General features: G+C 46.3%; 1 protein-coding gene across 4 annotated transcripts in view; it reads left to right on the forward strand.

The window, feature by feature from the left end:
* The first annotated feature begins 2,836 nt into the window (after nucleotides 1-2,836).
* The window catches only part of ZBTB1 (zinc finger and BTB domain containing 1), a 28,697-nt gene continuing 7,187 nt past the window's right edge, over nucleotides 2,837-24,346 (forward strand). The window contains exons 1-2 of one of the 4 annotated variants that reach the window (XM_050334937.1): nucleotides 2,837-2,980; nucleotides 12,963-20,993. In XM_050334937.1, the coding sequence (XP_050190894.1) occupies nucleotides 12,983-15,118 (2,136 nt within the window). In that variant the 5' untranslated portion in view covers nucleotides 2,837-2,980; nucleotides 12,963-12,982 and the 3' untranslated portion in view covers nucleotides 15,119-20,993. Of the gene's footprint in view, nucleotides 2,981-3,280; nucleotides 3,442-3,545; nucleotides 3,586-12,962; nucleotides 20,994-24,346 lie in introns of those variants that run through there. The other 3 variants (XM_050334939.1, XM_050334936.1, XM_050334938.1) reach the window with 3 other exon arrangements.

A 24,346-nucleotide genomic window follows, 5' to 3' on the forward strand; every position in this document is an offset into this window, starting at 1 on the left:
GATGGGCTTCTCCTGGAAAAAGTGAGCGCGGCCCCTGCGCGCTCCCTGCGCGCCCCGGCCGGGCGGTGGGCGCGGCCCCTGCGCGGCCCCAGCTCCTGAGGGAGGGAGGGATCGTGGGCACCCCCGTGGGGGGATTTTTTTTTTTTTTTTGGGGGGAGGGTGTGTGTTTTCCCCTGGGCTCACCCTGGGCTGGGGGCACTCTGCTTCTCGGCGGCAGAGTATGGCCTGCTGAGCACCTCGGCTGTCGGTATAGAAGTGGATTTTTTTTTGTTGTTGCTGGGCTGGTTTTTTTGGGGGATTTTTGTTGGTTTTTTAACAGAAAAAAAAAACCAACTGTGGAAGGAGCCTTCTCCGGTCCACCCGCTCATGAGAATGGATGTGAAGATACCATCTGACTTCCTCACCAGTGTCTGCGGCCTCGGGGCTGCTTTAACCACCACGAATCCTGTGGACACACCATTTCCCTGTCAGGCCTCCCCCCGTCTCTCGATGATGTTAAACCAGGGGTTGTTTTAGGCGAGAGCAGCCGCTCTGGGTGAGGTGCCTGGCAGAGAAGGGGGCACAGGCAGCAGTGCCACCCTCCCCCGATCCCTTGGCCACCAGCAGCCCCTCCTGAGGGTCCCCCTGAGCCCCAGCTCTGGCGCTCAGTACAAACTCTGAGGTGTCTTTACAATGAATGTTACCAAACTGCTTCCTGAACCTGTTTAAACTTCCAGTCTGTCCAGCCTCCTGCTGCCAGCAGGTTGTTTTGATGTCCACAGGTTGTTTCTCAGCTGGAAAAGGCAGTGAAAATTGCTATTTGTGTGCTTTTGTCATGATTTTGGTGAAGTTTCTAAGATCTGTCACACCCACCTCTTCCATGGCGTCTCTCCTGCCTCAGAGCCTCTGCAGAAGACATTCAGTACCTTGGATTATCCCTCTTGGCTTTATCTCAGCATTTGATATTTTTATATTTATTGCATTCCCATAATTGCAATTCTTGAATATTTAGGGCAAATAATGCCCCTGGCCAGCAGTCCAGCAGTCTATGAGACTGTTTCCAAGTGGCCAGAGCCTGAGCAGAGGATGGAGATGGGCTCAGAGAAAATTAGGTGTAGGCTTCAAAGCACTTCGATCCATGCAGTGTTTGCTGCTTATCCCACTGGCCAGCACAACTTTCTCTTTTCCATTGCCCTATGTTTTATTTCTTCTCTTTCTCCCAGGAGCTCACGGGACTCAGGGCCAGTCTTTCCCTCCTGTGTTTTCGCAGCAGCAGGATTGAGAGATGATGAAGTTGTAATCCTGCTCCTCCTGTAAATATCAGTAGCTACTTTTCTTCCCACCAAAAGGTTGGCAGGAGATGGCTGAAGGTTTTGTACCGTGCTCTGGGTTATTTAACATATTTATTAACCCGCGTACAGAGTGAGTTGCTATTTGCCGATGGCACGTTATTTATTTAAATGATTAATTATTTACGTGTTATTTAGGTTGACTCTGGTCCAAAGAGGACTTCGAAGAGCTTTACAGAAGCGGGAGCCAAACTGATGGAAGCGATGGTAAGGAATGAAATCTGGTGTTTTGCTACAAAGCGCAGGTGATTGTATCACACACCTCAGCAGACAATAAATACATAAAAAAGTAAACTGGAAAGGCAAGCATGGTTAGGAGGGCCATGAGAGAACAAGGGCAGTGAGAAAGGGGGACTGCCTTGTGCCCCATCTTACGGGAGGTGCCAGAAGCCCGGCATGGGCACTCTTGGCTTGTGCTGCCCTGAGTTGTGTAAAGAGCTGGGGAGAAAAAGACCCTTGAGCCATGAGAAAAGCAACTTTTCCATGTGATTTGAAAACCATGATGGTATCAGCTTATGGAGGCCATTTATTTAACTTCCTATGAAACAAAAAGCCCTACAGAGAAGTTGTACTGTGGGGGTCCCTCCACCTTCTGTGGGGACGGTGCCTTACAGCCACAGAGGGGTTTTTTTCCCCTTGGCACTGCTACGACACCCCTGAGGCAAGGCTGTGGCAGAGTGAAAAGGGAAACAAGGGGATTTTTTTGAGACACATTCTGAAAGACACATTTTGAAAGCTCTTGCTTTATTCTGTAGTGGTTAGAAAATCCCCAGACAAACTCAGGAGGAACGACTAGGATTTTGTTAATTGGATTTGTCCTGTTTGCTTAAATAGTGGAGGGATGCTTCAGGAAAACCTTAGAGGTCAATGAAGCAGGGATGGATGCTGGTATATTTTAACAATATGGCATTTTATTTTGGTGCTTTTTTTGGTTATTTTTGTCACTTTCAAATTTGTAATAATATCTTTTAACTTTGCTGTGATTAAGTTTGCCCTTTTGGCCTGTCTGAAGGTAAGAGGGATCTTAGCTGCAACAACATAAAAACAAAGGTATCTCTAGAAACTGTGACTGAATGATAGAGCTGTGCAGATTAAACAGTTCCAGTGCTTGCGCTGAATGACAAATGTCACTTTGGGGGTGGAAAAGTCAAGTGGCAAGACCGGGAGGAAAGCCTGCCCTGGCTTATGTTTTCTCTCAGATCTGTGGCAGGTTAGCAGAGGGGCCGGAAATCCCACTTGCTCACATGGGATAGTTCCTGAGGAGCTGGATGCTGTCAGACAGGAGAGGTCCAGAGACTGGTGGGAAGAGGGCCTGAGACAGCTCCTGGGAAGATGAAAAAAAGCGCTGTCCTCGGGCTCTGTGACAGAGCGTGGCGGTGGCTGCCAGCCCTGCGCTCCTGCATCACCGTGAAGCTCCAGGAGGGCGGGCGGTGGTATGAACGTGTGAAATCGCAGCGAGGAGGAGATACTTTCTCACGCAGCTCGCAGCGGTTTTCTCGCCTTTAAACTGTCCCACGCGGGGGCCGTGGGACTGCGGGTACAACCCCCCAGCGCCGGACACCCACACGGTGGACCGGAGCCTCCCCGTCCGCACCAGTCGCCGCTGGTCCGAGGGGAGAGCAGAGACACCCCGATCCGTGGAGCGAGCCCGGGTGCGCGGGGAAGGGGCGGATTCCCGAGGCTGGGAGAGCAGCGGGGCGGGACAGCCCAGGCGCGGGGTCCCGGTGGGCGCCCGCCGCGGGTCCGGGGGGCTCCGCCAGGGGCCGGGCTTGCGGCACACGGGGAGGGGGCGCCGGCAGGGCCAGCCCGCGCCGCGCCGCGTCCCCGGCGGCATGGGAGGAGAGCGGAGCGCGGCAGGGAGCCGCCCGCCGGGGCCCGGCATTGGCGGCGGGAGGCGCAGCAGCGCTGGCAGCGGCGGCGCCGGGAGCCGCGGCCGCCGAGGGGAGGGGTCCGGCCCCGTGCGGTCGCGGCGGAGCCGGCGCTGCGGCAGCGGCAGCGCGGCGGGGCGGAAGTCCTTTGTTGCAGCCGCGGCGGCAGCAGCAGCAGCAGCGGCGGCGGGAGCGGCGCGGACACGGCTCTCCCCTCGGCGGCCGCCGCTTCGCCCCGCGCCGCGGTAAGCGGGGCCCGGCGCCGGGAGCCGGGGAGGGGGAGGCGGGGAGGCGGCCGCAGCTCCCGCCGGCGGCGGGAGGTGGGAAGTGCCGAGCGGCGGCGTGGCCCGGCGCGGCCCGCCATAGTGTGGCGGCGGCGGCGCTGCCAGGTAGGGTCTTTCCAGCCGCGGCCGGTGCCTGGGCCGGCGGCCGCCGCGGTGACCTTGCGCCCGGCGGCCGGGCCGGGCACGGCGCGGGGCGCTCGGAGCGGCGCCGCCCGGGCTGCGCGGGGGCCGAGCGGCGGCGCCGCCGCGGCAGGTCCGGCTCCCGCCCGCCTTCCCTCCTTCCCTCCCGCCCGCACTGCCGGGGCCGCGGCAGGCGCGCTCCACCTGCGGGGTGGGCGGGGGTCGAGGGATGCCGCGCTGGGGAGCGAGAAGCGGCCTAGGGAGGTGCAGGGGCGTGAGGCGGGGAAGGGAAGGGCACCGCGCCGCCCGGGTGGCTCCGGGGCTCGAAGTCGCGGTAAACGTCTCGGGTGCCGCTATCGCGCCCGCCCCCTGCCCCCCCTCCCCGGCGGGTCCCGCCGCTTCTCTTCCTTTTGTCTTTACGAAATAAACACCCCAAAACTTCGAGCGAGTTGCGGTGGTTCGGCGAAAAACGGAGCGGAGCCGCAGCCCCGGGGAATGCTCCACCCTGCCAGGCGGGAGACTTGGGTTTCACTCGGGGCTGGCAGCGCGCTGGATCGCCTCGGAGGCGGCTGGAAAGGAAGGGGAATACTTTTGTCACATTAAAAACAAGCTCCGTGCCGCTCTGGGAACGGTGTCGAAAGTCTCGTTCCTCAAAGGACTCATCTTTTCTGTTCGGATAGAAAGGTAGTAAAGAGAGTAAAAGGGACTGAAAACTCATGTGGGTTTGGGGCTGGGTTTCTACTCCTTTCTGTTTTTCAGCATTTTTTGTAACTCACATTCTCAAGTTTGGCTTGTTTCGGCTGACAGATGAGTGCGGGTTCCTCTTGACACGTAGGCATTTGGTAAATGGGTAGCATGGTTTGGATGCTGCTTAATATTTGGATGTTTACTGGCAGGTTATGTCATTTACTTGCATTATTTCCCTCGCACTAGAGTATCGCGAGGCACAGCACACGCTGCAAAACTATCTGGGGTTGCAACAGTGCGGTGTGTTCTTTAGGCATTTAATTACATTAAACAAACATTCCTTTAATTAAAGGTGTTTGTTTAACATTCCTCATTACAGCTCTTGGAAAAACCCACACAGCAGCCGTGAGCAGGGGGATGCGGGCTTCTCATTTTTACCAAATTACAACTTAAGCTTTCATGGCGACTGGGGGAGAGGCGTTGGGACCATATGGCCGTGGGGAAAACCGGCCAAACACGAGCGGTTGCAGCACTGGCAGAGATTTTTCCTAGGCAGCAGCACAGCGAATTGACAAGATTGTGGAGAGATTTTTGGGTGACTGGCCAGAAAACCTGAGGAGTAACAAGTAGTATTAATTGCACTCTGCTGCTGTTTGAGGTAACAGGGAACCAGCAGGCACCGACCCGCGGGGGTTGGATGCAGGTAATGAAGACATGGGTTTGTGCTGCGTGGGAAGCTCAGAGAAGTAATAGAAGACACTTCTTCCTAGTAGCCGGAAAGTTTTGTGTGGAATAAGATCACAGACTTAACAGATGCTTCAGCTCTGCTTGCACAAGTCTTTTCTTCATCAGACTCAACCACTGTTGTCACTGGCACAGGAATTCGCAGTGATTATGTTGAGGGTGCTCATGCCAGCCAGGGATTTGTGTTTTTAGATGCTTTCTTACTTGAATGTGAGAAGCCACTTCTTTCACAGATTTCTGTTCTTGCTGACAGTGGAGAGCCCTGAAAATCCAGGATGGACAAAGCCACAGTAGTTATTTACCTGCTGAATGGAAATAAAATAGCTGCTCAGAACTGAGATAGTGAAAGTTACCTGATAAAAGCCCGGTGTCCTTTCTCTTAGTTGTTACAGCTGGACCTCTCAGTAGAGTCCCCCCAGACCTTACACTCGTGTAGCATGAAAAGCCATGTATTCATTTTTCAGTTTGGCCAGTGGTTCCCCAGTGGTTGGGTTGTCCTGCCCTGCCTCTGCTTGGGCACAGTAAACACCATCACCCAGAGTTCTGCTGCGGACACAGCATGTGGGCGCAACAGCTGACATAATTTGCATGAAGACCGTTTATATCCTCATATTTGTCTGGTAATTTTTTTCTTTGTGTGTGCTGTATCACTGCAGAACTCCAGAATTCACTGGCTGTTGCCTTTTTACCCATATTAAACCTATTTAATTGGATGGAGACCTTAGTAGCCTTATTTTTATTTTTAATGTGCTGAAAGTAAAATGTGAAATATATAAGAAAGAGTCAACAAAATCTGTAGTTTGCTTGTGTGTCACAAGTTACTGTGCTTCATTCACGTGCATCCAGCAAGTTGTTAAACTGAAGTACGACCTGTATTTAGCCAAGGATGCTTTCCTGGAAGGCACTTGTGACTTCATTTGAGGGTCTCAAGACATGGTTAAACCACCAAGATGCCTCCTGAAGTTGAAAGTTCGTGTAACTCGGAGAGCCTAGGTAAAAAGGCTCATCTTTTTGCCACAAAGCATAAATTGGATATAATTTTTTTCCCCACTAATTGTTTCTTTTAAACATATCATTACCGTGTTGCCTGGCAGCTGTAAAGGTGACAGATAAAAGATAACTGTGACTTTCTAGAGTAGTCCTTTGTGGCTAGCAAGTTACATTAAAGGACTGCATAAGATCTTTCTAGTACTTTTACTCCCTAGAACTGATCTTAAGTTGTTTGAAGTTGAGATGGGGCTTTAGCACAAACTCCCTTTTCTTAATTTACTCTGTCAAGCTTTTGACACTGTATCCTGGGTCTTTCGAGGAGTGTTCTTACCTAAGACCATGTAACACATTTTAACTAATTCTCAATAAGCAGTTGAGAATTGTAACTTGCTAAATTTTGACGTCCGTTTCTCATTTGTGGACATGGAGGCTGAATGAGCAGAGAACTGCTGGCTGAGGAGGGGATTGAGTAGCCCAAAGAGCTCATGGTTGGGGGTTTTTGGAACATCTGACTTTTCCCTGGTTCAAGTGCCATAAAACTTGGTTCTCTATGTTGTCCAGGAGTCTGTTTAAAATGAGTTGATTCAGCCATCAGGATGTGTCTGAAGATGAGTATCTCCATCGTTGGAATAATCTTTCCAGCTAGCACACCTGAGGCAGCCGATTGGAAGGGCTATGGGAGGAGGGTAAATTATACCTTCAGTCCTTCATAGCCTGAATAATGGAGCTTAATTACATTTTCCCTGGCAGTACATGGAATTCCCATAGTTGTGTTAATTCATGACCTAGGCTATGCTTGCAATGCGAACTTAGCCACTCTTGAGGTGGACGGTGGTCACCTGGCCCCAAGTTCTTTGCTGGTTTTGCAGTGTTTGTGTGAACTGAGGCACTTGGGACTGTGCAGTCCCAGAGCAGTCTCAGTGGCTTCCTATTGACTATGTGTAGGTAAAAGTTGTAGCCTGTCGAGAGCTCTGTGGTTGATGCGGTAGCTGAACACTTAAACTCCTTGGGCATCACATGGAGAATTTATACACATTGTGTAGGATTTTCTCTGCAGCATCTTGACGCTGTCATTTAGGAATCCAGGCTCTTTGGTGGATCTGACCCCCAGAGGCAAAATACTTTAGGGAGGAGAGTTCTTGGGAACCCGTGGCAGGGTGGGGTACAGTGTCAGACTGTGATGGGGGATTTGCTTTCTGCTGCCCACGTGCTTGTTTCTTTGGGTAACTGGGCGTTGTTTGCTTGAGGTTTTCCAGTCTCGTTTTCTATTAGCACCAAATTCTCCACTCATTTATTGCACTTTTGTCCAGCCTGTTCTTGGTTTCCAAAGAAAAGCAGCCAGTAACTAACAATGTAAGCGCTATGTTTTTGCGTGCTCAGCAGTGGAAATGCTGGGTTTTGAAAACCACCTACTAATTTTAGGAGCCGAAAGGCTCCTAAATTCTGAACCTTGTGGTATGTCTGTTTTAAAGACAGAGGAGCCAGCAAAAGAACTTTACCAGTTCTTTGCTTGAGGATCTTTTACTTCTTTTGTTTCAAAACATCTCAGAAAACTTTGAATTTGAGGAAATGACAGCGTGGAGCTGTAGTAAATACCTGTTCTTTTTTGTTAGGCTTACAAACAACATATTTGGTTGGTGTAGTAGTGCAACTTACCTTGTTCATAGTCACATCTGAATAGCGCATCTAAGTGGTGTCTCAAAAGAAAAAAATCTAGTGGCAGACAAACAGCTTGAATCAAAGTGTGACCGTGTAAAAATAAACATTGACCAGGGCAATAGAATGTATATGGAGACTTGGAACTTGAAAATCAGAGTGAAAATACCCAACTCAATATCTTCAGATTTCATTTTCATATCGGATGCTTTCCTAGCACATTTTTTCAGAACACCTCTGCATTACTCAGCACTGCTTACAGTGTGGCCCATGCTGCATTTACTGCACAAATCAATCCTTGCTGAAGTTGGAGCTACTTGTGTTCCTTGTGGCTTTGTGAGGTTGGTGCCTCCAGTACTGGGATGCTTCACAAAAGGCAGTGTGGTAGTCCATTGGACAAGTGGCTGCCATTTCTCCCCTCTTTAAAATAGAAGAATCAGAGAGGATGAGAAATAATTTAAAATTTTGGATTGACAAACTTGCCTGCATGGAGCTTTAATTTTCCAAGACACTTGGTGTTTAATATATACAGAGAATAGCTCCCACTGGCCTTAGTTGCTGCCGATGGTGTTTACCTGTGTGAATAAACTGGACATCTGAAAAATGCGAGCCAGACTTAAAAAAAAAAAAGGTTGAAGTGACTTATTGTGGGACTGGCAGCAATGGGATGATGTTCTCCAAGAAATGCTCATTGCTGTGAGATCCTCCTTTTTGTCCCCTGCCTCCCATTCACTTCACATCCTCCAAATGCTTTACCAAGTGAGCAGGGATCTTGTCTTGTTGCTGCTCATATCCAGGCCTGGACAGATCCATAGGATGCGCTGAGTAAGGGAAGTTTTACTATGATCTATACATAATATGTGTATATACATAATACATGATATGTAAATGGCAGCTGAATTAGTCCTGCATTAATTACAGCATTTCTTGTGCACACATTTAACTTTGAAATCTTGTGTTTTCTGTAAAAAGACCTGTTTTTATTCTAATGCCTGCTTTTTTTTTTTCCAAAGCAAACTTCAAAAATAGTTTGCAGTACTGAACCACCCACATGGGTGATGAATGCAGATCGCTGCCACTTTAGCAATTAAAGTAACAAAATAATGATAAACGATCATTTTCTGAGAGCTTGCTCTCTTTGGGAAGGAGTTTGTCAGGAAGCCTGTGATGCTTGCTGATAGCAGAGGGATGGCAGGATTGGAGATTTGAGGTGCAGTTCCTGCTCTGAAGGGGTGAATGCTATAATTGTTTTCCACCCATTCCCTAGCAAAAGCATCTCTGTGTTTTAAGCCCTTCTGCCCTAGGACCTGCACCTTGGCTTTTCCCAGTCCCTTGCCCAAGCAGCTTCCCTCCACTGTTTAGGCCCTCATTGCCCCCACTTTTAATTCCCACTGCTGCTTCCTAATCCCAGTCTCCCCTCTTGCCTCAGCGCTCCGCTCCCAGCCTGCCTCTCCCTGCCCTTCAAACTTCCAGAGGTTTTCTATCACATCCTTCTTACATTTCCCAGTCTCCCTGCATTTTCACTACATCCTCTTCTGGGTCTGGCTCGCCATCAGCCAGAACTGGGCATCTCTCTCCATCCAGCTACCTGGAGGGATGATAAAGCCCAGCAGGGAATTGTCATGTGGAGCAATCTCCAGCAAGCCCTACTATCAGCTCCTGCCTTTGTGGAGGAGGCACATGGAATCATGGAATTGGGTTGGAAGGGACCGTAAAAGGTCATCTAGTTCAGACCCCCTACAATGAGCAGAGGCATCTTCCACTAGATTAGGGTGGCTCAGAGCCTGACCTTGAATGTTCCCAGGGATGGGGCATCCACCACGTGTCTGAGCAACCTGTGCCAGTGCCTCACCACCCTCATCATAAAAACTTCCTTTCTTCTGTCTGAAACAACCTCTTTGTAGTTTAAAACCGTGGCAGAGCTCTGTGCAAAAAGGGGGTTTCACTGCAGGTGGGGTAGCTCAGGCAGGCCCCCACGTACAAAGGAGCTGCGAGAGGATGGAATGTTCTCAGCCAGGCTGTATCTGAGATGTTAATAATTAACAAAATTTTTAAGTGTGAATAAACTGGTATTTTTTACCTTTTCTCCCTCAAAATTATAGCTTGGCCAAATTCAGGCAGATTTTTATATCCTGACAACGTATCCAAGAAATAACGCTTTCTCCCCCATAAAGTGTCTCTTCAAAGATTTTGGAAGAGAAACTTTTTATTTTTAAAAGAATATTAATCTACATATATGAAAACTTTTTCTTAGCTTCATTTTATGAACCGTTTTAGTTGACCTTTTCTGTGGAAGGGGTGGAGGGGCAAATAAATCGGTCCAAAGTAGACAATTCAGAAGGAAAGTTTTGCCTTTGCTGGTTGAAATGTGTTAAAGTTTTAAATAGCCCAACCCAGGCTCTCATGGTGGGAAGTGTTGGCAGCTGTAAATACACAGTTACATGCAGCAGGTTAATACAGCATCCAGAGGGAGGATGCCATTACTTTCATTAACATAAATAACCCCAAACAGTCTTTTCATACCTACATATAGTACTACTGCAGTAGAAGCCGGGTATGCATCTGAGCCCTTTGCCATCCTGCTCAAGCCACCTCGTGCTCCAGCTGTTTCTTCCCAGAGTTCCCAGGAGGAAACCATTGCCAAAGGGTCTTTTTTGTGTGTTGGGACCCACGTGCTGAAAGCTCTGCAGGAATTCCTCTGTCAGGAGGAGAAATACCTTTCACCTTTTTAAAAGAAAAATACTTAAAAAAGGCGAGTTTGTGTGCTGGCACTCGTCATTCCCATCATTTGGAAATGCTCCCATCTGCAGGTGTGTGCAGATAGTTTGTGGCCACCTTTTTGGTACAGGCTCGCTGCTTGGACTGCTGTTTTGCTGTTGGTGGACAGGATGGAGTACTTTTAGTGTAGACAAAACACAATTAAACAATAAATTTAAAACTTGTCACTGTATGAGGATGGGGAGATTAATATGAGTTGTCCTGAGTCTTTTCTTGTTGTGTTGGGAGTTCACACCAAGAGGTCAATTGTACCTTAGACTCTGTCATCTCATTTTCTCACCGGTTTTCACTCTTACAGTGTGGAAGTTGAAGTCAGTTCTTTGTCATTATGCAGCTGCTGTTCTTGATACAGTAGACTGAATTACATTTAGCATCTAATGAATTGCCTCAAGTCCAAAACACGTTACCCCTTGGAAGAATATGAAGTGCACTTTTATTATTACTTGATGTCGAGAGCTTTGCTACGCAGAAATATCTGAAATTACCCAGTGACCTAGACAATGATCAATGTCTGTAGAAAAGGTGTGGTTTCAGAGATTCTCCTACTTTCAAAGCCGCTGTTTTGCGAGTTAGTGAGAAAACCATTAAATGAATTCCATGCAACGAGTGTCATTTCTACAGTGAACATCACTGGGCCAAACCGGTCCGAGAATTATTATGGCAGGGTGCTTGCCTGGAGTTCTGGGTGTGGAGGGTTGGGCTGAGAGGAGAGGAGCAGCTGCCATGCAGATGCTCGTCAGCAGCTGTAGTTCAGCCCAAATCGCAAGGTTCCTGTTGCCAGACGAGGTCCTGTGCTGGTGGTGATCCAGAGGTACTGCTGGATGAGTTGGCAGTAGGGAATATTGCTGGGTGGGGTGAGCATGCTCTTGTCTTGGGAGCTTGAGTGCATTTCCTCCGTGGCAGTCCTTTGTGGAATGGAGAACGGGGACTTAATGTTAGGCTTGCTGCTTAACGAGCCAGGCAACGCCTATGACTTGCGAATTCAACAGTAATTGTAATTTCTCTACCCGTTTTTCCCCCTTGGAGATGTAAGCTGTTAGGGGAATAAGAAGAAAAAGGGAGCATTTGTGTGTGTATTGTGTTTAAATTTTGGACAGTTGAAAGAGTTGGTTGCAAATCAATCCATGCATTTCACTGAGTCATAAAATGCCATTTAATGTATGTCATTTCCTAGCTTGTACTTTATTTGTACAACTCTCTTACAGTTATTTGCATTGTTTGTGATAACCTTTCAAAATGTTAAGAATGCTCATTACTGCTTTATGTTTTTCATTTCAGTTAGGGCGTTCTTTATACCTTCTTTTGGTTTGTCACTCCCTCACCCTGTGCAGTTAGAACAGATTATGTACATCAGTAAAGGTTTTCCAAAGTGAGTCGTGACTAACTGTTGGATCTGGCCACACTTGGTTAAGTTTTTCTTCTATAAATCAAACGCACATCTCCTGTATACAGTGCATTTCTTCTGGATATTTTTGTTAATATAAACCAATATGTTTTCTTCCTCTTTTCTCCTGAGGACAAGTTAGTCCTGTCACATGCAGCAACCCTCAGCACTCGCAGGCCTTTCTCCCCAGTCTTTGTCAAGGCTTCATTTCACCGTGGCTCCACCTCTGGCCTGCTTGGCTCTCTCAGTTCTCCATTGCTGAGTTTTTCTTTGTCCTGTTTCCCATCTACGTGTTTTGGTAACGTTTCAGCGCTCTGAACTGGTGGTTTTGAGAGCAGTTGGAGGCACGGCGTGCACCACTTCCTGCCTGTGCAGCCCCTGTGGCTGTCACGCAGCTCGCATGGTCACCATCTGCAGCGGGCTCGTACGTGGGACGTGCCACCGCAGCCGGGCTGCCCTCTGCTTCTCAGAAGGCGTTTGACTCTGCGGTTCCTGGTTTGCAGGAAGGTTGAGACAGTCCCTGAGCTGCCATGAAGAGCAGAATGCGTGGAGTAGCTTGTGTGGGTGCTCCACTGATGCCTCTTAGTTTCCTTTAATGAGGAGGGACAGACCAGTTTGAGCCTGGCCTGTTTTGGAGTATGAGTTGCATCATGTGCCGTTGGACTGACAGGTAAAAGGGCAAGTTGAGACTGAAGAGTGGTTTCTGACAGGCAGCTTACCTTGTATAGGTGTTGTCCTGGGGCCATCTTACAGAAGTCTACCCTGTGAAGTTTTTGAAGTTCTGCATTCAGAATTCATATCTGCAAATCTTGGCTGGAGGACTTTGAGATATATTTGCTAATTTATATTCAAGCAGCATAGCTCTGACTGACATGTGTGGTGGTGATGTTTATTAGTTTACTAGTCTTGTAAGTCTAGTGGTGAGCACATGGAATTATGTATGTTTTCACTGGCATCAGTATTCATGAGTAGTTACCAGCAAAGGTCTCCAGACAGGAAGCTGTACCGCAAACTGTCAGAATAGGAAGATCTAGAGAGCAAAACGATGGCAGTTCCTCCCTGCGTTTAAGTAGGTTTGGGGTTTTGTGCTCGTGATTTAACAGATATCTTCTTCTCTGTGCAGGGCTATAATCGAAGTACAAGATGGCAAGAACCAGCCATAGCAACTATGTCCTTCAGCAGCTAAACAACCAAAGAGAGTGGGGCTTTCTGTGCGACTGCTGCATCGCTATCGATGATATTTATTTTCAGGCACATAAAGCAGTCCTTGCTGCCTGCAGCTCCTATTTTAGAATGTTTTTTATGAACCATCAACACACTACAGCCCAGCTGAATCTAAGCAACATGAAGATTAGCGCTGAATGCTTTGATCTTATTTTACAGTTCATGTATTTAGGAAAAATCATGACAGCCCCTGCCAATTTTGAACAATTTAAAGTGGCCATGAACTATTTACAGCTATATAACGTACCCGAATGTCTAGAAGATATACAGGATACAGACTCATCTAGTTTAAAATGTTCATCTTCTGCTTCTAGCACCCAGAATAGTAAAATGATATTTGGCGTGAGAATGTATGAAGACGCGCTCGCTAGAAATGGCAGCGAAGCGAACAGGTGGGGCATGGAGCCGCCAAGTTCAACAGTGAATACATCCCATAACAAAGAGCCTGACGAAGAAGCTTTGCAGCTAAACAGCTTCCCCGAGCAACTGTTTGATGTCTGCAAAAAAAGCACCACGTCCAAATTCTCTCACACGAAAGAGCGCGTGTCCCACTCGCGCCGGTTCGGAAGGAGCTTCACCTGCGACAGCTGCGGGTTTAGTTTTAGCTGTGAAAAGCTACTGGATGAGCATGTGTTAACGTGCACCAACAGGCATTCCTACCAAAGTGCCAGGTACTACAGTACTGAGAAGATAGACTATAGTGAAAAGGACTCTACTTCTAAAATGATCTCCACACAAACAGAAAAGTACAAGGGGGATTCGAGCCAAGCCGCAGACGATTCTTCATCTCCCGTGTCAAACATCACGAGCAGGAAAAGCAGCACGGTTGCCTCCGAGACCTCAGGTGAAGACGGAAGCAGAGCCTCTGAGAGGAAGAGGATTATCATCAAGATGGAACCGGAGGACAATCCTACAGATGAGCTGAAGGATTTTAATATTATTAAGGTGGCGGATAAAGACTGCAACGAGTCTTCCGACAATGACGACCTGGATGATGAACAGGAAGAGCCGCTCTACAGGTACTACGTTGAGGAAGAGATGAGAGAGAAGAGAAATGCTCGGAAGACTTTAAAGCCCCGTTTATCCATGGACGAGGATGAAAGAAAGTGTTTGAAAAGTCCACGGCACCTTAACAGGAAGGCTTCTTCAGTGCAGGAAGACGTGGAGAACGCTCCCTGTGAACTTTGTGGGCTAACAATCACCGAGGAAGATTTGTCCTCTCATTATTTATCCAAACACATAGAAAATATATGTGCTTGTGGCAAGTGTGGTCAAATACTGGTCAAAGGCAAGCAGTTACAGGATCATGCGCAGACCTGTGGAGAACCCCAGGATTTGACCATGAACGGGGTCAGGAATTCCGAGGAGAAAATGGACTTGGAAGAAAACCCCGAGGAGCAGTCGGAAATAAGGGACATGATGTTTGCAGAGATGCTAGAGGACTTCAGGGACAGTCACTTCCAAATGAACAGCCTTCAAAAAAAACAGTTATACAAGCATTCTGCCTGTCCTTTCCGATGCCCTAATTGCGGTCAGCGTTTTGAAACTGAAAACCTGGTGGTTGAACATATGTCAAACTGCCTGGAGCAAGATCTGTTCAAGAACTCCATGTTGGAAGAGAACGAGAGGGATCACAGACGTAAGCATTTCTGCAATCTTTGTGGGAAAGGATTCTACCAGCGCTGCCACTTGCGGGAACACTATACCGTTCATACCAAGGAAAAACAGTTTGTTTGTCAGACATGTGGGAAGCAGTTCTTAAGAGAGCGCCAGTTGCGGCTCCACAATGATATGCACAAAGGCATGGCCAGGTATGTCTGTTCCATTTGTGATCAAGGAAACTTCCGAAAACATGACCATGTACGGCATATGATATCTCATTTATCAGCTGGAGAGACTATATGCCAGGTCTGCTTTCAGATATTCCCAAATAATGAGCAACTGGAGCAGCACATGGATGTTCATCTGTATACATGTGGAGTATGTGGAGCAAAATTTAATTTGAGGAAAGATATGAGATCTCACTATAATGCCAAGCATTTGAAAAGAACATAAGCATAAACATACTGTTAAAAGCATTAAGTTGGCAGCAGAGAGAACACCAAAGCAAAGCATAAGTATAGTAGAAAAAAATTGAAAAGGAAAAAAAAATTTGAAAATAAGTCTCTTTTTTTATTATTTTTTTTAAGACCCTCCTAACCATAGGTGTCTATTTAGGCTCATTAAGTATATAGCTTTGAAAAGCATCATGTGTTTAATTATTACATTTTCACTGTTTCCTAATATCAGTTTCTGTTCTTAATTTTATTGTTTTACTAAGTAGATATACAAATCATTATTTTTAAACTGTAGATTAAAAGCACAATGTTACCCCTTCACTGACTGCTATTAAACAGTTCTCGGATCCATGTCCGTAAGATGAGTGCTTTAATATTTCCATGCGTTGTTTCTTCATGTGAAAATTTTAGATCACAGCGATTAATGTGCAAGAGAATAATTGTTCATAATCCCCAAATTAATTTTCAAAATGAAAAAAAAAAAACCCAACAAAACAACAATGCCAAGAAATAATCCTTTGTGCTCTGCCTCTGCCGTAAGGACAGAGCTGGCTGTCCTGGTCCCCTGCCTCTTGGCTGTGTTGGAATGTGCATCCCAGGGTGAGAGCACATAGGCTCAGTTAAACCTCGCAGGCTTGGACTGGGAGTGCACAAAGGGAAAGGGAGTTACTGACTGTCGGGATAACCCAGGAGTTCCTAGCACAGTGGTCGTTTTCCAGACTTGAAGTCCTAGCAGAACTGCTCAACTGACATTGGCCTTTCTTTTACTGTCTGTACCTCTGTGGGTATATTTAACCTGCTTATGCTAACATACAGGGGAGGAGTGGCCGTGGTGGGTTCCTAGGAATGCAGCGTGGCCACGTGCACTGGAGACTGCATTCTCAGCCTAGCTGTGAACCGTGCCTGGCTGCTTGTGTTGGAAAGTTAAAAGCAGGATGGGTGTGAAGATAGTCCCATTGCTTGGGTGGGGAGGGGAATGGGGAGTGTGGCTCATGTGAACCTTAGTTTTTTTGCCTCTGGTTTTCATGATACTTTATGAATGTTTTGTTTTTCAACAAGAATTTAACGAGAAAAGACTGCAGAGTTTGCTTAATAAATGTAAAGACATTTTATGCCTTTTAAGATTCCTTTCTGACTCTGGCAGAGCCCTAATCTGCGTAGCTTGTCTCTTAATTTAATTGAATTTAAAAATCCTGCTAAGTACCAGCTGACATCAATTCAGTGAGGCACTTTGGCCTTTGAGAGAACTACTGGCTTTGACTCTTAGGCACCAGCTGTCTAAACCTTTGTTAAGTGTGTGATTTGTGATGGGGGGGAGGAGGAAAGGATCCTGATATGTAATGGTGGAGAAAATGATTAAAAGTTAAAACCTAGCAGTACTTTCTCCCAGCAGATCTCACTTTATCAGAGAGGGTGGGTAATGCTATCTCCTACTGAGATGTGGAGGGAGGAAAGTAATTTAGATCAGCAATTAAGGCAGTTGGATGAGATGATCATTGTAGGTCCCTTCCAGCTGAAATACTCTATCACCCCATGTGCCAGTGGTGGGGTTGTGAATAGGAGCCAGGAGCTGAGGGTCTACTCCAGGGCTTTCACGAGCTTGTTGCTGTCAGAGTTGAGTTTGTTTCTTGGGGATTATGAGGAGTATTGAGCTTTAATGTTAAACTGTTTAGAGAAATGAACATAGTACAGAATCTCCACTAAAACTATTCAAATCAGTATGAATTGCCTTGCATTTATTCAGTTTTAAATGTCCATTAGGATTTCTCTTGGCTGGCAGATGTGTGCATTTCTGCACTGATGGAGGAGGCTCCCCCACCACACCTCAGTCCTGAACTGGCAGCTGGCCCTGGGCACCAATTGCTTCGGGTGCAATTCAGACCTTTAATGTTTTGCTTTAACTGCTCAATCCTGTGTTTTCTCATGTGATGCTGAAGCCAACCCAGTCCTGATCAACACTGGGGCCAAAAAGAGCACAGCCATGGATGCACTCCAGCATTGCAGTTAATTCAGAACTTCATCCCTTAGGATTTATTCCATGCTCCCCATTCCAAACCAGGCTGAAGCTCAGTGTGTAAGGGTTCAAAGAGTAAGTGGGATGGGTATTTTAACACCTCTTAGCACTGGAATTGTTGCTAAGGTGATGATGAGACTCTTTGAAAGACAAAATATTTGGCTATAATGATTGTCTTAGAGTGAAGCAGTTAGTCAGGTGCTGTAGGGGAGGAGCTGGGGGTTCATACACTGCACAAAGTGATTCTCTGACAGGCATGTTATCCCTCCTGATATCAGCTGTGGCTGGATTGGGAAAAGCTGTGAAGGAGAACTGGAGAGCACTGCGGGAGTTGGTGGGAGAGTCTTGTGGCATTGGAGTAGTGGGAAGACTGAGTGGGAGAAGAGATCCTGAGTGGGAGGGAGTGGCAACGGCAGCGGGGCAGGATTAGAGCTGTGCAGTGGGAAGCAAATCCCAAAGGTGGCATAGCAGGGGTGGCTGGAGGAGTGGATAAAATGTCCTGCAGACGCCTGTGAGACCGGAGTGAGAATGACTCAGCTTGGCTGGGAGAGCTGTCGGCCGGAGCCATGAGCTCACTACGGCACAAACTCGGATTGCGGAGCTCGTACCAAGGACGGCGACCCCGCTGCCCCAGGGGCTGCAGGGCCACAGCACAGCCCAGATTAAAGACTTTGTTGAAAAGGAGGAGGTGACCTCTGCAGTCTAAGGGATCACTCTTGAATACAGTGAAGGGCTAAGGGTGATTTATGGAGCCTGTTGCTCAGGATCAGGAGCCCTTGTTAACAGTGTATTGGTCTGCACTTGACCCAGAAATGTTTCCCAAAAAAAGCGACTTCCTAGTGTAAGTAGACCTGCCAACTACAGAAGTTAAATGGAGGAACTGGGAATGATGGTACTTATGTGTACTACCAAACTTTATAAACACCCTGGAGGACCTTTGTTTGCAATTACAAGCTGTGTTGTAGTAACAAAATAAGTTTGTTAAACCTTTGCAACTCAACTTGCTGTTTTTTCCTGTTCTAGTGAAACAAAACCTTGGAGTGCACATGTATGAATGTCCAGACTAAGGCTCACAAAGAGCATGAATTACACTGCAGGGAAGTTTAAGAGCAGATCTACTTATATGTAGACAGAGAAAAGCAAAATGACTGAAGTAGCCTGAGAAGTGATCAAGGGCAGTATAAGAGAACAAATCAAAGATGCTAAGGCATAAGCAAGTCAGCCTGGCTTGCAAGTAGATGGGGAGAGTGTTTAAGGTGACATGTGAAAGCGTGCAGGGGAACAGCATGGGAGCATTAAAGAAAAGGCCTGCAGTGACAGAAGGAATTTGGCTGCTGTGAATGGGGAGATGGCCTGAGTGCTGAGGCAGCCTTGGGCTGGCCAGTCCTGAGTGTCCTTCCCAGAATGGGACAGCATCCTCAGGAGAGTGAAGTGACGGTGTTTCAATGCTCCTACCATGATAACAGTGATTTAATGTGGAGACAGAATGAAAGCAGGCATGAAAAAAAAATCAATGGCAGTTATGATATCCTAGAAGTTTTGCTGTCTCTTGAAGGGGAAGCAAAAATGTTTCATTAAGAGTTCTGTTTCCTCTGATTTGTACTTTTCAGTCACATAACATTGTTCCTTTGCATCTACTTAGTGCACTATGGGGAGTGTTAGAGTGTTAAAGCACTTAAGACCTTTAAAACTGGGGGTGTGAGTGTATCATTGCACAAGGCGTAGCCAGAAAGAAAGATTTGCCGGGTTCTCTAACTTGTATTTTTAAGTGATTTGCTTTTCTTATTTTTGGAGGCCTTCTCCTTCTCTCTGTCCTGTTGTTTTTCTCATTTTGGCAGTGGTGTGGGCTGCAACCCTGAAAATAATTTATAAGTATCCAGCCTAGCTCTTAGCTTTCAGGATTTACTGGAAGGTAAAAAAAGGGAGTTAATGAAGACCTAGAATGAGCTTTAAAATATCACAAAAGCTGTTGCACTTCTTTCTCAGTTTTACAGGAGATTTTTCAAATGTTAATATATATATACTTGTAAATGCTGGTTGGCAACTTGTTGGTTCAAATAGTATTTACATTTGTGTATAATGATATTTGTAGCCAAGTCTGTGGCGAAATCTTCATTTGAGTAGATTAGAACATCCCAGAATTCTAAGAATTGAGGCTTTTGTTAGGGGTCTTCTCTATTTCATATTTTCAGTTGATGGTGAAAATACAATTCAGCATATTTTTAAATCAAAGCTGAAGACAGAAAATGTACTGCCCTGGAGAATATATTAAAAATACATTGTTATAAATGTGAAAAGTTTGACTACAGCATTGCATTTGAATTGCATTAGTGCTAAACCATCAAGAGTCAGCTACTGGTGAGGACGTGAGTTTGCTTCTGGAGGCAGTGCCACCTTGAGCCCTGGCAGCCCCTTCTTCCTCCCTATTAGTTTCAGCTCTCATATCCCCTGTGTGCCACCCTCTCCATTGTAAAAAAAAGCACGTATTTATGTAGCTTCACAATGAACTGAATCCAAAAACTGGATTTTTTTTTATTCCCTATGGGGCTGTTTTTTGGCTGGACCAGTTTCCCGCTGTGCTTCCCTCTCCGTCTCTGTGTCAGATCTTGTGCAAGCACAATAGAAGGGGTGGCACGAGGGGAGGAATGAGTGGCTGGGAGGGGGCTCGTTTGCTTAAGCAAGCTGTACCAGAACTCAAAGTATGTCCCGAGTTTAAGTCGGTCTCTGTCTCCCCCAAGCATCCTCGGGCAAGCTGAACTCTTACATTCATGTCCTGTTTCCTGATAAGGAAAAAGGCAGCCCAGCTTCTTACAAATGAGACACATCTCTGCTATCTGCCCTCTTCGTGAGAACTGGAAACCTTCCTGCCTTCAGCTCATCCCGCAAATATGCTCTGGAGCTTTCTCAGTCCTTCTCGAAGCAGGCTGTGTAGTGCTCCATGACACTGGGCTTGTGTGGTTGGCCTGGCCCGGGGCCAGGAATGAGCTTGGCCTTGTCTGGCCAAACACCAGGAACGGCTCCCACCTTCCTCTGGCCTTCATGCCCTCCAGCTGTGGGCCCGGGAGCAGCTGTGGAGCTCTCCTGCTGCCCTCTGCCCCTCACTGCTTTTCATAAGGGGAGAAAGTCATCTCATTTTTGGTCTAATACTGGAAGCTCAGGATAATTCCGTGTGTGAGATAGGGAGATGCTGGCAGTATCTGTTACCATCCCCGTGTGCTTGCTCCTGACTTTTAAGTACTTTTTAATCTGAAAGTGCTAAAAATCAAATCTTCTGACTTCCCTAGTTCTCAGTTGGTTTGATACTTCTCACAGACTTGGAAGACCTACAAGATGAAGCATGACTAATTTGACTTTATAAAGTCTGCTGAAGGCTAGAAATTAGGAACATGTTTTTAAAAGCTGACATTTCTGTAGTTCTCGGCTATGAACCAGTTTTCTGTGTTTTCTTCCAGCTTCCAAAAAAATCCTAAAATTTTGCTGTGCAGTGTATTCTTGAGACATGTGAGTAGGCTGAGATTTTGCAGGGGAAAGATGGCAAAAATCAGTACACATTTTATAAATTAAATGTCTTTTGCCACTTTTACAGTCACTTCTACAAATCTGGAATTAATTGTGATTTTGTTTTTTTCACGAAGAAAGACAAATCTTAATTTGTAACAGGACAACAGAGCTCATGACTCAGGAGTCACTTCATCATGACTATAAATATTCAGCCCTGAAACAAACAGCCCCATGTTCCTTTTCATGTACTTGAATGACCAGTGCCAATTTTACAGGAGAAAAGCTATCAGATATTTGTTTCACTTATTTTTGCCCTCAAGTGTCTTGTAGGGTGGATTTTTTTTTTTTTTTAATTAAAGACACAGGAAAACAATACTGTGCCTCATGCTTTTAGAGAAACTGTTTTCAGTAATTCACACACATCCCCAATATAAGAGTAGCTGGAAATATGTTTTTAAAGTTTCATATTATTGTATTCAAGGGAACATAACAAGATTATGAGATGAGAAATCAGCAAGTGGTCCAAGGCCAGGTTTTGACTGTCTGCTTTGTGTAGCCAGCATGGCACACCTCACCCCGAGAACCTCGATGTTCAGACATGGTCAATGTCTTTGATTCTCTTTGCAGGAAAATGAAAAGGTTCAATCCTTTCCTGTGCCTTCTGGCTTACTGAAACCATAGCCAATCTTCCTGCAGCTACAACCACAAAAACAATGCTGCACCTAGACTTTCCGGTGGGAGAAAAAAAATAGTTCAAGGGTTTTCCTCTTTGACAGAGTCCTGTTGCTGCTGTTGTTTTCACTCAAACTCAACTATGATTTGCATCAGTGAGATTTTGGGGTGTACTTTTTTTGTTTGCAAATAAGACATGATCTTAGATAAGTGTATCTTGTGGTTCTGTAGATATCGCAAGACTCCTGACAGGCAATGAAAAGAGAGCATTCCTTAAAGGCCTCCAAATCCTGGAAGCTGTGTGGATTGTAGGAAATCCACTGGAAGTCAGGACTGTTGTAAATCCTTGGTTTCTCAACTTGTCTGTCAGGCAAAGTGCCACCAGTGTCAGCCATTGCCAAGGTCTCTGCAGCAGCAGTGTTGCCAACATGAAAGATGCAAAAATCAATCTTTCCCCCTCTCTTCTCCCCCATCTCCGCTGATGACAAGGTTGCTCTTGTAAAAATTCATCCCTTTGGCCTTCTGTTTTGTTTTTTTTTTTGGTTTTCCTTAGTGGGAAGCTTTGCTTTCTTCCTGTTTTAAAGCAATGACCAGGGCTAAGAACTTGCCTTTTTTAATAGTTCTCACGTGTTCAGCTGAACCTACACAACTCAGTAACTCCTGTTCTCCCCTTTTTAGGTAACCATCCCACTACATTGCGGATGGTCGCCAGTGGGACTGCTGCTTCTGACTCCCCAGAAAATGAATGGGAAAAATAACATAAGGTCTCTCTCTCCATGGCAAAAGCCACAAAGACCATGAAAGTTTGTGGAAATGCAGATACACTGCCTAAAAATAGAGTTTGCTGAATACCATAGATTGCTTTTGGTTTTGGCAGCAGATACACCAGACTTCTGGTATCGGTTACGCTCCTCCCTTTTACACAAGTCATCACTGGAGCATTTATTCAGATTCAGCCTCTGCTCCCTCCCTGCCTCTGGGTTTCCTACTGGTACCTGCTGGTAGAGAGTCCCAGCTACCAAACTATCGAGGTTCTCTAACCATTGGTTATTTAATTGCTTATTAAATTATTGCAAAGTAGAGACATTTTAAGAGACAGAATCTAAAATATCCCTCCTTCGGGAAAAGGATAAATACAGTAGTAGTGGAGGAGGAGGAAATACAGGCTAGGATCCCTTGGAGCTGATGAAGAAATTGTCTTAGTATACCCTACAGCTCAGGAGAGCGCTCGGATCTCTGTGCTGCATTGTTATCAGGTAGATTAAACAGAAGCTGTGTACACTTACATATGCTGTAAAATATGACACAGTCTGCATGCCTGCAAGTCTGAGGGTTAGCCCCACCTAGTCTGCTTTCAGACGGGGTTGTGCTTTACTTAGATTTTAGTGACTGTTGCTACCACAGTCACTACTGCCAGAAAAGACAGAGGTCCTGATGAACAGTAACTTAAAAACTGGAGATCTTAAGTAATTGTTACAGTTCTTTCAGCTTCAGTTTGCTGTGCAGAGAGTTAAATAGTTCAAAGGCAGTTTCCTCTGGAGAATGTTTATTTGATCAAGTTCAGTGTGGCTTTAGACCCCAAATAGAAATACCAACTTCAAACAGAGCACTACTATGAGAGTAGGAATAGTCTAGTGTGGCCTTCCAGACGTCACAAGCTATGTTGGTTTGTTAGACAGAGTCAAAACAAAGATGTCCCTTGGAACAGATATACATTAACTCAGTGTAGTTCACACACCACATCTTTTATCTCCCATCTGCTTCTCTCCCTTGTCATTTGGGCTGTGCCAAAGTAACTGAGACCCTGGATGAACTATAGACTTCCCAGTGAAGAGCGTATATAGTGGGATTGGACCAGCCAAGCTACTTAGATCACTGGAGAACAGGCTTTTTTGAGTGCTAGTGCTCCTGTTTACTGAGTCTGAAGTACTACATCCTTTGGATTTTGGAACAGTGCTTATCTTTGCTTTTTGATTCCCTTTATACTGCAGAAAGCAGGCTGAGGAAGAACCCAATGGTGCTTCTCTTAAACGGAGCCTGTAAGATCTTGTTAGCTGGGAGGAGTTGTTTTTTTGTTTTTGTCAGGTTCTTAGCTGGCTGAATCTTCAGACTTCTAATAAATGCACTAAGCATTAAAAAAGCATTTTTAATGCATGATGAGATACACCAAGTTCAGCCACTTCATGTAACAGTCGAACCCACACAGATGCTGTCAGCATAAGTACACGGTATCGTGCCAAATCTGGAGAGTCATCTTTGATCTGTCTCCAGATCCTCCTTTTATTTGTAAACATCCAGCTAATCACAGGCTTCCTCCGACTTTGATGAAGTGGAAGGAGCTGCATCCTCTGTAACCTCTCCGAAGGGCTGGAATTCTGCAGATGTTCAGGGATACGGGAATGGGGCTGTGGGCGCCATCTCGTGGCTCGCTGGGAACGCGCGTGTTCCCATTCCAAAGGCTCCAACGTTTCCGCTTGCTGAGAGGAGGGTGAAGCTGATCCTCCCGCAGCTGTGCATCCCCAAAACAGCCTCTGTTCTTAGGGCAGCTGGGGGATTTTAGAGCCTGCGAGGGGGGCACAACGTTTTGCCTCTAATCTGGCTTACTGTGGGCTACAAGCTGTCGGCTTGTAGCGCCAGCAGCTCTGTGTGCTCACCACCACACACCACCACAGTTGGCACTGATTAGCAGTATTTTTGCAGTCTCATCGGAAAAATATTTAATATTCACAGGCAGCCCACCTTCCCTCACTCAGAGGTGGTCCCACACAGCACAGTCGATGTGTTTGAGGGTGGTGGTGTAATGAAGTTCAGTCGTGTGCGTGAGCCGCGTGAGATCTGCAGGCCGGCATCCTAATAAACAGCAGTGCTAAACACTGGTGTTGCCCAGGGAAAAGTAATGCTCACATGCATACTGTAGTTAGAATGGCTTTTTTCTTCTTTGTTAATTTACAAAAAAAAAAGAAAAGAGGCACTTCCTGACTTTTGAGCAAGTTATATAAGAGCTACTTTGCGATAACAGCATCGGTCCAGTGAATTCCC

The sequence above is a fragment of the Myiozetetes cayanensis genome, unplaced genomic scaffold, assembly GCF_022539395.1.
Source record: "Myiozetetes cayanensis isolate MyiCay16 unplaced genomic scaffold, myiCay2020 scf6-25, whole genome shotgun sequence".
Classification (NCBI taxonomy): domain Eukaryota; kingdom Metazoa; phylum Chordata; class Aves; order Passeriformes; family Tyrannidae; genus Myiozetetes; species Myiozetetes cayanensis.